The sequence below is a fragment of the Lontra canadensis genome, unplaced genomic scaffold, assembly GCF_010015895.1.
Source record: "Lontra canadensis isolate GAN:19392208 unplaced genomic scaffold, GSC_riverotter_1.0 scaffold91, whole genome shotgun sequence".
Classification (NCBI taxonomy): domain Eukaryota; kingdom Metazoa; phylum Chordata; class Mammalia; order Carnivora; family Mustelidae; genus Lontra; species Lontra canadensis.
The window spans coordinates 6,062,823-6,074,757 of NW_022631085.1; the positions used below are offsets into that span (position 1 = coordinate 6,062,823).

Below are 11,935 nucleotides of genomic sequence, written 5' to 3' on the forward strand. Positions count from 1 at the left end.
AAAGGACAGAGGAAAGAGAGTAAATACCTCCATGCAACATTATTGTATTGTATGCTGATCATCAATCCCAAGGGTGGGAAGACCTTGTTTCAACTGTATTAAGACACGTTAAGGCGGTAATTGGAGGAAAAAGTTTAAAAGGCACAAACTTCCAAGTTATAAAATAAATAAGCACTAGCAATGTCACATACAACATGATGACTAACACAGGAGTTAAGAGAATAAATCCTAAGAGGTCTCATCACAAAGAAAAAAACTTACATTCCTTTCTTCTTTCTTTCCTTTTTATTGCATCCATAGAGGAAGGATGTTAGCTGGGCCTTTTGTGGGAATCATTTCACAATATATGTCAATCACGCTGTTCACCTTAAACTTACATGGTGATGCATGTCAATTACTTCTCAATAAAACTGGGGGAAAGAAAAAACTGAAAATACCCTGGACCTCCCTTCTGTCCTCAGCAATCACTTTTTCTGCCTCAATTACAGACTTTCCAAAAGAAGGCTTTCGTCCTGAACGCTTTTTCCTAAAAAAGCCATCTGTTGGTTTCCTTTCATAATGATTTTTTTATAATGATTTTTTAAGTCAAATTTTAATATTTTGTTATTGTTGGTATCCAGTTGGCTCTGCAGGCAGGCGTTGATCAATTTCCCTTGGCTTGTCAAGTTCACTTCTTCCTAAGATCAAGGCAGGAGAATGGTCCAGAACCCTGAGCTTGAGGCAGAGTCTCCTTGGTCATATTAAAAAGCAAAAGATTTTCCCCAGGAGACTCTTAACTATAGGAAACAAACTGAGGGTTGCCAAAGCAGGTGGGGGGTGGAGGGATGGGGTAACTGGGTGATGGGCATTAAGGAAGGCACTTCATTGGGGCACTTGGGTGGCTCAGTGGGTTAAAGCCTCTGCCTTGGGCTCAGGTCATGATCCCAGGGTCCTGGAATAGAACCCCGCATCAGGCTCTCTGCTCAGCAGCGAGCCTGCTTCCCCCTTCTCTCTCTGCCTGCCTCTCTGTCTGTCAAATAAATAAACAAAATCTTTAAAAAAAAAAAAAAAAAAGGCACTTCATAGAATGAGCATTGGGTGTGATATGCAATCACTAAACTCTACTTCTGAAACTAATAATTCACTATATGCTAATTAACTGAATTTAAATGATTTTTAAAAAATAAAAGCAAGGAATTTTCTAGGAATACTTAGCCCCAACCCTTGTCCCAGAGCTAAGTCATAAAACAAACCCACCTGAGCCGCAGCTGGGTACTTAAGGAAACACCAACTGGTCTAAGTCCCTATGTACATACCATGTAAAAATCACAGTACCAAGCACTTTACCTAAATAAAGTTATTTATTCACTGCAATAAGCCTAGGTGACAGGTATGACTATTTACCCCCACTTTGCTGGGATTTCCAGAATGGTCAAGTAACTCACTCGGTATCACACAGTTTTATAGAGCAGAGTCAGGATCTGAACTCAGGCTGTCTGGCTCCAGGCCTGCATTTAAACCAGGCTGTAGGACCTTTTGGGTGGAAACCAGCTCATTACCTCTTTGTTGCAGGATCACTAACGTTCAAGGACCAGAAATTTAATTAGGCCAAAAATCATTTGCTCTGACAACAAAAGCTGGACTATCTCCCAGGAAACCCCCTTCCCAGCTCCCTCATTAGGACCAAAAAGTTCACAAAACTTGCTCTTTGAACATCAAAACAAAAGGCGCATGACTTGTAAATTAAAAAAAAAAAAAAAATCCATGGAGATAACTCAAAAGTTAAAAATTAAGAGAGACACAGCCCCTTCGCCTTGCCCTCCCGCTCCTCCTCAACCTCCAGAAGAGTCTGGGTGAAAGGCGAGGGCCAAGGGAGCTGGATGCAAGGAATCTTCAGAGGCTACTCCACAGTAAGAGGAAAGCAGGCAGGGTGAGGGTAGGCGGGTGTTCCTAAGGAAATCCAGATCCCAGTCAGGGCTGGCTGCGAGGCTTCCCGGAGTCACTCTGCACACACACACAACATCCAGGAATGACTTAGCACCAAAACACCCGTAGATCGCTTCAGAGAAGGGCTGAGAATACACGTCCAAGTTTGGGGACTAAACTTCAGAAACACGGAGCACAAGCTGTCCACACCCACCTCCCTCCCACTCCCGGCCTCCCCACCAAAGACCACACCCCTCCCGGAGAGCGGGAGGAGGGTGGGCCGGGAAGGGCCACGCGATGGTCCCCAGATGGGATCAGTATGGAACAAGGAGGGAAGGGGTGCAGGACTGGGCGAAGGAGACCTCAAATGAGCTAGGAAAAGAACTCAAAGGAGCGGGAGTATGAAAAAAAGGACCAAAATGTTAAGAAGCAAGGACCAGAGAGGGACACTGAGAGCGTAACTGGGAACCACTGGTGACTGGAACAGCAAAGCACCGGGGGACAGGGCACGAGGGAATGGGAGGGGCGGGGAAGACAAAGAGGCTGGAGAACCCACCGTCCTCTGGGGACCGAGAGCCACGGGGGACACGGGGTTCAGGGGTCAGCCAACTCAGAGTGTCCAGAGACGACACCCTGCCCGTGTGCAGGCTGGAGCGACTGCACACCAGGGGCCTGGGAAATGGGAATGACGGCGGAGCTGGGGGGCCCGGAACTGGACCTGGGACTGGGGGAGGGGGGTGTCCCTGAGTTAAGAGGGACTGAGAGCCTGGAGGTCTGAGGACGCGGAGACTGGTGACACGGCGAGGGGGTCAGAGGACTGGGAGAGACTGGGGGTCTGCGGACAGGTGTCCAGGAGCCGGTGGTAAGAGGTGGACAGGACGCAGGGGACGGGGAGTGGCTGGACTCGGGACGCCAGAGAAGTGCAGGTGACCGGGGGCCAGCTCCCGCGCGTCCCGGGGGTCTGCGAAGAGACGCGACCAGGGTCTGCGAGCGAGCGCGACTCGGGGGCCGGAGTGTGCAGCTGGAGCGGCGGGAGCCGGGGCAGCCGGGCCGGGTGACAGCGGCAAAGCCGCCACTCACCGCTCATGGTGCCGCTCCCGGGCCGGTGCCTGCGCCGCGCCGCCGCCACTGCCGCCACTGCCGCCGCCGGGCTCCAGACAGGCCGGGAGACAGCGCGCCGCCCCGCCCGCCCGCCCCGCCCCGGAAGTGGAGCGCCGCCGCCACGGACCCGCCCCCCGACCCGGAAGGTAAACACGGGCGCCGGCGCGGCAGGACCGAGACCTTCGCGGGGCTGGTGGGCTCGGCCTGGGCGGGACCGAACTGGACGTTTCTGTGCGCTCCTGGGTCCACAGCTGTATTGGGGAGGCCGTGAACGGGCCACGAGAAATGAGCCAACACCGTTCCAGAGAGCAGCAGGAGCTGAGAAGGAAAATAAAAAAGGGTAATGGACCAAAGCGTGGAAACCGGGGAGATGGACAGTACCGGAGGGCGCCTTTAAGAAGACGATCTTTGAGCTGAGACCTGGACCATGGCTGGGAGACGGGCCCGGGAAGATGCGCAGGAACGGCGTGCCAGAAGGAACACCAAGGGCAAAGGCTCTCCCTCAGGGCTTGACGGAGCCAGAGGGAGGGTGAGAGAGGGGAGGTAGGAGAGCTGGATGGAGGACCTTGTGGGCCTGGTGAGGGTGGTGGGGTAAGGAAATGGGAAGCCATTGCAAGAATTTAAACAGAGGAATGAGACGATCTGAATTAGCTCTTAAGACCGTCACTCCTCCTGGGTTCAGAATGAATTGTAGTGGGGCAGGGTGGAGAAAGGGCACCTGGTTAGGGAGACATTGCAGTCAGTTTCCCAGCAAGCCTCACGTTTGGGGCTAGGGTGGTGGCGTTAGAGATGAAGGTGGATGGATGATGTTGCCAACCCGTGTTCGTAATAGGAAGCTCAGATTACTGTCCCACTTTCTACATGGGGGAGAGGGGACCCAGAAAGGTTGAAAGGGCATTTTGCCTGCAAGAGTAAAAAAAAATACATTTTACATCACAACCCAGTATACACATGCATATATTTAAGGAGATGTTTAACAAAACAATTCCATGGGTAATGTACTCTCTTCCATTTTTCTTTCTTTCTTTCTTTCTTTTTTTCCTTTGTGCTAACTGAGACAGTTGATTGATGCAGGTAATAAGTCTTGATCCGCAGTCAAAAACACTGAATTGGGGAACAGGTCCCACAGGGAAATGGAGCCAGAATTCCAGCCCAGTTCTGTGTGACCCACAGTCCCATGGTCTTCCTACTACACCGCCTCTCAACACGCAACCTCTGGACCCCCTGTGAATGTATCTTTTGGATACAGCAGAAGTCAAGAGCTCTTTGGAAAAGGCTGCCCAGCAGCGTTATTTATGAGACGGAAAGATTGGACAGCACCGCAGCCCAACTACAGAAGAGCTGAGCAAATCATTGCTCACTTCACAAGGAATCTCTTGTAGTAGTTGAAAATGCTAATGATGAAGATGGAAACATGGGGAAAGGCCAATGATAATGCATTAAGTACAAAAAAAAGTCCCATGCAAAATGGTCTGTATGCCATGATTACAATCATGTCAAAACATGGCCATGTGTAGGGACTGAGAGAATGGAGAGATGAAAATATTTGTGTGTTTAGTTGGTGGGTTTTCTTTGCCATTTTCAAAATTATACTCTCTAGTTGTTGTTGATTTGTTACTTCAAAGAGTCTATGTGCCTAAATTGACCCCCCCAGCCTCTCCCACCCCCAGAAGCCTAGTTTAGATCCTCCTGCCTTGTGACTCTTGGTGGAGTATCACACACCTGCTTTATGGACTTGTTGCGAGGATAATGTGTTCTACCTTTTTGTAAGTCCTGTACCTTTCCGTCATGGCCCTTGAGGCAAGATAAATGGAGTGTTGCGAGCTTGTTTTACCTATTCTACTCTTAACCACCCCCTTGAAACACTGTAATTCCTTTTCTCTGAGATTTTCGCCTGGTCCTCAAAGAATAAGAATCAAAAGCTGAAAGTCTACAGCTCTTGTTAGCCTTAAAAAACTGAACTTTTGGGGCGCCTGGGTGGCTCAGTGGGTTAAAGCCTCTGCCTTCAGCTCAGGTCATGATCCCAGGGTCCTGGGATCAAGCATCGCATCAGGCTCTCTGCTCAGTGGGGAGCCTGCTTCCTCCTCTCTCTCTGCCTGCCTCTCTGCCTACTTGTGATCTCTATCAAATAAATAAATAAAATCTTTAAAAAAAAAAAACCTGAACTTTTTCGTTTAGTTTGGAGGAGGAGGAGAGATACTAGTGGAGGGGAGGGGAGCAGGAAAAGGGCATGTGAGAAGCTAGGAGCAGTATTCCATATGGCGTTCTTGTAACAGCCGTAGAACAAGAAAGGAGTGTGTGTCTGCTTTCAGACTACAATTCAAGTGGATTAATAAAAATCATTACAGCAATGTAACTCAAAGTATTTATTATGAACCAGATACTTTCATGAAAAAATTTATATATATATATACATACACATGTATGTATGCAAATGGGTGTGTCGGTGTGTGTTCATTTAATCCTTAAAATAACCTTGTAAGTAGATACTATTATTCCCATTCTACAGGTTGGGAAACTGAGGTACAAGTGATAAAGTAACTCTCACAGTCACCCAAAGTCTCTAACTTGTAGTACAAAGACAAGATTTAAGTCCAAGCAATCTGGCTCCAAGAGCCAATACCTTAACCCTAGTACTTTATTGTTTCCTGTGGTCCTCCAGGGCCTGGAATGGAACCTTGGAATGGCCCCCAATGAGTAAAAAGGGTTCACGAAGTTTTCCCATATCCCAGACCTGACACAGAGGCCACAAAGCCCGAAGACTTGGAGGTCTGTGCTGTGGTGTCAGTGGGCATCTTAGCAATGACCAAAGTCAACATATTACCAGAGGGCAACATCACCTGTTGCATAACCCCAGAAAGGGAACACCTCAGGACCTTTGCACAACCCCTGGAAGGGAACCCCCATCTCCCCCACTAATGACTAAAATTGTAGCCCAAAGAGATGGGGAACTCAAATGAACTTAAACTGATGTGAGAAGAAAAAAATAAATAGAAAAAAATATAAATAAACAGGTCTGGGTTTAAATCCTGGTTCTGCCATTTACTGGTTTTTGTTTTTGGTTCTTGCTCTGACTCAATTTCTGCCATCATCTGTAAAATGGAAGTAATAATTGTCCACCTACCTTGTGATTTGTTGTATGCATTAAATGACCTAGTACAGGTAAAGCAATAGAACTATCCTGGCACAAAAAATGAACTATTAGGATTTCATCAAGATCAAAAGCTTTTGCACAGCAAAGGAAACAGTTAACAAAATCAAAAGACAACTGACAGAATGGGAGAAGATATTTGCAAACGACATATCAGATAAAGGGCTAGTGTCCAAAATCTATAAAGAACTTAGCAAACTCAACACGCAAAGAACAAGTAATCCAATCAAGAAATGGGCAGAAGACATGAACAGACATTTCTGCAAAGAAGACATCCAGATGGCCAACAGACACATGAAAAAGTGCTCCATATCACTCGGCATCAGGGAAATACAAATCAAAACCACAATGAGATATCACCTCACAACCAGTCAGAATGGCTAAAATTAACAAGTCAGGAAATTACAGATGCTGGCGAGGATGCGGAGAAAGGGGACCCCTCCTACACTGTTGGGAATGCAAGCTGGTGCAACCACTCTGGAAAACAGCATGGAGGTTCCTCAAAAAGTTGAAAATAGAACTACCCTATGACCCAATAATTGCACTACTGGGTATTTACCCTAAAGATACAAACATAGTGATCCGAAGGGGCACGTGCACCCGAATGTTTATAGCAGCAATGTCCACAATAGCCAAACTATGGAAAGAACCTAGATGTCCATCAACAGATGAATGGATAAAGAAGGTGTGGTATAGGGACGCCTGGGTGGCTCAGTTGGTTAAGCGGCTCCTTCGGCTCAGGTCATGATCCCAGCATCCTAGGATCGAGTCCCACATCGGGCTCCTTGCTCAGCAGGGAGCCTGCTTCTCCCTCTGCCTCTGCCTGCCTCTCTGTCTGCCTGTGCTTGCTCGCTCTCTCTCCCTCTGTCTCTGACAAATAAATAAATAAAATCTTAAAAAAAAAAAAAAAAGAAGGTGTGGTATATATATACAATGGAATACTATGCAGCCATCAAAAGAAATGAAATCTTGCCACTTGCGATGACGTGGATGGAACTAGAGGGTATTATGCTTAGCAAAATAAGTCAATCGGAGAAAGACAACTATCATATGATCTCCCTGGTATGAGGAAGTGGAGATGCAACTTGGGGCGTTAGGGGTGTAGGAGAAGAATAAATGAAACAAGATGGGATCAGGAGAGAGACAAACCATAAGTGACTCAATCTCACAAAACAAACTGAGGGTTGCTTGGGGTCGGGGGCTCGGGAGAGGGGGGTGGGGTTATGGACATTGGGGAGGGTATGTGCTATGGTGAGTGCTGTGAAGTGTGTAAACCTGGCGATTCACAGACCTGTACCCCTGGGGATAAAAATACATTATATGTTTATTAAATAAATAAATAAATAAAAAACTATCCTGGCACATAAGTAAGGCTAAGGGGTTTTTTCGTTTGTTGCTTTGGGTTTTTTTTTAAGATTTTATTTATTTATTTGACAGACAGAAATCACAAGTAGGCAGAGAGGCAGTCAGAGAGAAGGGGGGGAAGCAGGCTCCCTGCTGAGCAGAGAGCCTGATGTGGGGCTTGAGCCCAGGACCCCAAGATCATGACCTGAGCTGAAGGCAGAGGCTTAACCCACTGAGCCATCTAGGCACCCCTCGTTTGTTTTTTTTAAAGATGTATTTATTTATTAGAGAAGGAGAGAAAGAAAGTGTGAGCGGGGGGTGGTGTGGGCAGAGGGAGAGAGAGAGGTAGAGAATCTTAAGCAGACTCCCCGTTGATCACAGAGCCTGAGTCACAGGACTTGATCCCACCACCCATGAGACCAACTGAGCTGAAATCAAGCGTCAGACACTTAACCAACTGAGCCACCTCGGCACCCCTAGTAAGACTAAGTTTTAGCTATCATTATTATTACCTGCATTGGGATCTGAAAATGATACGTACTATACCTTTATCATGGTTTGCAATTACATATTTATTTATGGGACAGTGATAATGCCTGATGTCTCCATTAAACTAAACACTCACAAGGTCAGGAGCCTTGCCTCATGCATCGCACGCTAAATTTGTGTGGCTGACTCTAGGCATCTCCTATCTCCAGGAGTACATAGGATCACCTTGATTTCCTTTCATTAGAGAGAGAAAAACCCAATCTGGACTGAAGTATCTATGTGTGTATATAGGAGACCAGGGAACTAGCCATAGAAATGTGGGACCACGGGCTCTACACACTGCAGTGCTTTTTTTCGGTGAGTCAAGAATTTAATCATGAAACCAAGGAAATTTCAATAAGGTAGTGAAGTCCATATAACATAAAGATTTTCTAGAATTACAGGACAAAAAGCTCTATCGACAATCGATACGTACAATCATCCTAAAGAGATCTGATACATCATCATCCTTCCATCATACGATTTTCAAAGCTGCTCTACAACCATTGAAATGGTTAATTATCTGGTAAAAATGGGTTTCTCCATCTCTGTGACACTAGCCAGCAGGCTATTACAGTAGTCAGTTGTTTTCGTGGTGACAAGAATAGTTGCACCCTCCTCCATAGCTGGGAGTGGAAAGAAATGGTCAGAATCAACCTTTGATTCAGAATTGACACAGTCTTCACAGGTGCATTCTTCCACTGTATATTCCAGGCTCCTCGAGAGAACTTCCTCGCCATTCCTGCTAGCACGGCCCTCCTCCTGGCCAGCATTCTCCTTGTTCTGGAGAGCCAAGCCTGATCATACAGAAACACAACCATTAACCTCAACTTGCAGGTGGTGAGGTCCTTACAGTCATAGCAGTACACATTAGGGCTCCGAGAGACCGGGGTTGGGGTGGGGGGCTGGCTCTTCCTACAAAACAAATGAGTATGTCCCACACGAGAGGTCACCCACAGACAGACCACAGACCACATTGGATTTGAAGATAGACTTTGTTTAGGCCCCTACAGTGTTTTTAAGTGTTTGCTTACATGTTTTATGTTGGCCCACATTTAAAAAAAAAAATCAAGAGATTTTTTAAAATTCAAGGGATTTCACCAGCAAATCGAGGCAATTGGCCTCTTTAAAAACAAAACAACAACAACAAAACCAACAAAAACAAAAAGAAAATGTGGCAACTTGTAGGTGACATTCCTACGTGGAAACAATTCACTGGAATCACTAGCACTTGTCTCCTTGAGAAAGGGCATTGGCTACTCTACTGTTAAAACCTCCCCCTGGCCCATTGCACTCATTGGTTACCCTCTTGGCCCTTGGAGACATTGAGGTACTGACCCTACTTCACACCCGTGAAATGACCCACTACCATATGTTACAGCACACCAAAATGAGCCTTGGCTGACACTTTAGAATTCAAAGTAAAGATGCTTCCCTTACAGAGCATTTGGTAGCAAATCAAAATTTTTTTATAATGAATCTTTTAGGATCATATAAGGAAGTAGCCTCTATTATGTCCCTATTTATATGCTGGTGAAGGTAAACTTTACTACTTCCCCAGCCTCCCACAGAATAACTCCATCTTCCAAAATGTCACACTTAAAATCACTCCCCACCTGTCTCTCAGAACCCAGGCACAAGAGAAAAAAAAAAAAAAAAAAACTTGAGTAAATTATGGGGAACAGTCATCTACCTCACTTTACTGCAAATGAGGTGCTTTACAGATTGTACGTGGAAAATAAAAGCATCAAGAAATAGGCCAATGGCTGCAGAGTGTTCAGGAATCAGATCATGGGCCAAGGTGCTACAAAAATATTTTTATCTTAAAAACCCTTTAAGAAGAACATTCACGGGACGCCTGGGTGGCTCAGTGGCTTAAAGCCTCTGCCTTCAGCTGGGGTCATGATCTCAGGGTCCTGGGATCGAGCTCCGCATTGGGCTCCCTGCTCAGCGGGGAGCCTGCTTCCTCCTCTCTCTCTCTCTCTCTCTCTCTGCCTGCCTCTCTGCCTGCTCGTGATCTCTCTCTGTTAAATAAATACATAAAAAATCTTATAAAAAATTTTAAAAAAAAAGGTGAAGAACATTCACTTCTCCAAGACTAGGTCTCTGCTGCTTAATAAAGATAATAATCTTTAAAATGACGGCTCAAATCCATTCAGGAACACCTGGTAATTCATCTCTAGCAACGAATAAATTGGAGAATTCAAGAATCAGCCAAGCAAACAGCATTTACAACTGTATTAAAAATATACACGTGGACCTTGCCAAATACATTTTTCCTGATAGCAGCAGACCTGGCTAGCAGTTTCTGAGAGTAAGATGTTTCATCAATGGGCTAACTTTGGTCAAAGACATGGGTGTTTGCCAAAGAAACCTCAGAACCTCAGGAGAGTAATTACTGAGGAAAGAATGCGGGGCACCTGCAAAGAGACAAACCAAAAAGAAGACAGCTCCCTCCTTCCCAAAAGTTCATTTAACACAACTGTCCTCTAACACACCCAAAAGGGCGCTAACCAAATGAATTACTCAACATGGAGGACGGGGGTGGGGGGAAGGCGAGATAGAGAGAGAGATTGAAGGAACTGAAATTCACAACATCCCCCTCTCGGAAACAGATTTCAAAGACTGACCATCAAACCGACCTGTGTTTTTATGTTCGTCCTTGGATGGTTCCGGATTCATCTTCCTTAGCAAGAACATCAACACAAAAACCGTCAAAGAAACGATCAAGCTCAGGCCCAGACAGGTCCAGAGAACCGCATTTGTTCCTTTCACTGAATTAAAAAGAGTATTGGAGAGATCATGAACTGACAACATAATATCCAGATCAAAACAAAGGCTATTTGCCATCCAATTCCCCTAATTCATCAGCACTGACTTGTAAATTCTAAATAACAATGAATTAGAAGACTTGATAAAAATCTCGGTTGCTAATAGCACTGAATAGAATTGAGTTCAGTTCTGAATAATTACTTTGCTGGGTTGGCATTTAAATATTTAAATACTTGCCTTATTTCCTTTCTCTTTTTTTATTCGAAAAGATCTCACCCTCTTCCCCTCCGGAATGTCTATTCTTTGAATAAATAGTCAATGTAGAGAAAATAGGTCACCCCAATGAATTAATTGTTTAAGCAGTATTACTTACTTGCATCACAATAATGTTGACAAGGTGGAGGAGGGGTGTTAGAACATCGAAGGTGACACGGTTTGCAAGCAGTAAGCAATCTGTCAAAATACTCGTTTTGGATGCACTGCTGGGCCATCTGGAAGCTGATCACAAAAAGAAACAAGGAAACCCCAGAAAGAACAGCATGGAAGGACAAGTAAACTCTCATCAAGCGCTCCCCAGCAAAGGTACTGACAGCAGCTAGAATGTCCAGGGGAAAAAAACGAACTTCACCACTATGACTTAGCTCTTACGGGGAGGGGCGGGGGGGCTGGCCGCTTGTACTGCGGCTAAGGATTTGAATACCAGCTCCAATTCCGGTTTCTAAGTTTGAGGCTGGGGTAGAGTCAGAGATGGAGTGTAAATATGAAGGGCAAACCACACCTGAAACAGAAACATCTTATTTATAGAGGAAATTTCTATAAATAAGCCAGGTGACACTTGCAAGGTGTGTAGGCAAGCCTGAGGCATCAGGCAGAGAGGTTCGATAACCACTTCTGGACCATCTGTGTCTGAGCTGTGCTGCATGAGGAGCCCCCAGGGAAACAGATAAGGTCTGTGCCCCCCTAAGAACTTGAAATCTAACAGAGGAGGTAGAAATCCACCCAGCTGCAGGTGTAGTAAGAACCAACGGAAAGTGAAATGGAAAGGGACATCAGGCATGCCTCCCAGGTTTCGGACCTGTGAAGAATAGCAGAATTCCAACAGAAATAGGGATGTCTAGGGTAAAAGCTAAATTG

General features: G+C 45.7%; 2 protein-coding genes and 1 long non-coding RNA gene across 4 annotated transcripts in view; 1 reads left to right on the forward strand and 2 right to left on the reverse strand.

Moving 5' to 3' along the window:
• The window catches only part of SNX29 (sorting nexin 29), a 473,687-nt gene extending 470,617 nt beyond the window's left edge, over window positions 1-3,070 (reverse strand). For both annotated transcript variants that reach the window (XM_032836282.1, XM_032836283.1), the window contains exon 1: window positions 2,986-3,070. In XM_032836282.1, the coding sequence (XP_032692173.1) occupies window positions 2,986-2,992 (7 nt within the window). In that variant the 5' untranslated portion in view covers window positions 2,993-3,070. The remainder of the gene's footprint in view (window positions 1-2,985) is intronic.
• A 125-nt stretch (window positions 3,071-3,195) lies between these two features.
• On the forward strand, window positions 3,196-4,461 carry LOC116854431. The gene is made up of 2 exons (XR_004380155.1): window positions 3,196-3,549; window positions 4,068-4,461. It is a non-coding gene; the product is annotated as an uncharacterized LOC116854431 (long non-coding RNA).
• A 3,872-nt stretch (window positions 4,462-8,333) lies between these two features.
• Window positions 8,334-11,433, reverse strand: TNFRSF17 (TNF receptor superfamily member 17). The gene is made up of 3 exons (XM_032836284.1): window positions 11,175-11,433; window positions 10,672-10,803; window positions 8,334-8,826 (listed from the first exon to the last, which is right to left on the reverse strand). The coding sequence occupies exons 1-3, from the start codon at window positions 11,362-11,364 to the stop codon at window positions 8,549-8,551; spliced, it is 600 nt and encodes a 199-aa protein (XP_032692175.1). The 5' UTR covers window positions 11,365-11,433; the 3' UTR covers window positions 8,334-8,548.
• Window positions 11,434-11,935: the final 502 nt, after the last annotated feature.

What these genes read in the sequence shown, in the direction of transcription:
- TNFRSF17 (XM_032836284.1), bottom strand. Translation starts at nt 11,364, where the DNA reads ATGAGAGTTTACTTGTCCTTCCATGCTGTTCTTTCTGGGGTTTCCTTG. An exon ending in TCAACATTATTGTGATGCAA is followed by an intron (nt 10,804 to 11,174) that starts GTAAGTAATACT and finishes TTTTTAATTCAG; the next exon opens with TGAAAGGAACAAATGCGGTT. An exon ending in GGACGAACATAAAAACACAG is followed by an intron (nt 8,827 to 10,671) that starts GTCGGTTTGATG and finishes CTGTATGATCAG; the next exon opens with GCTTGGCTCTCCAGAACAAG.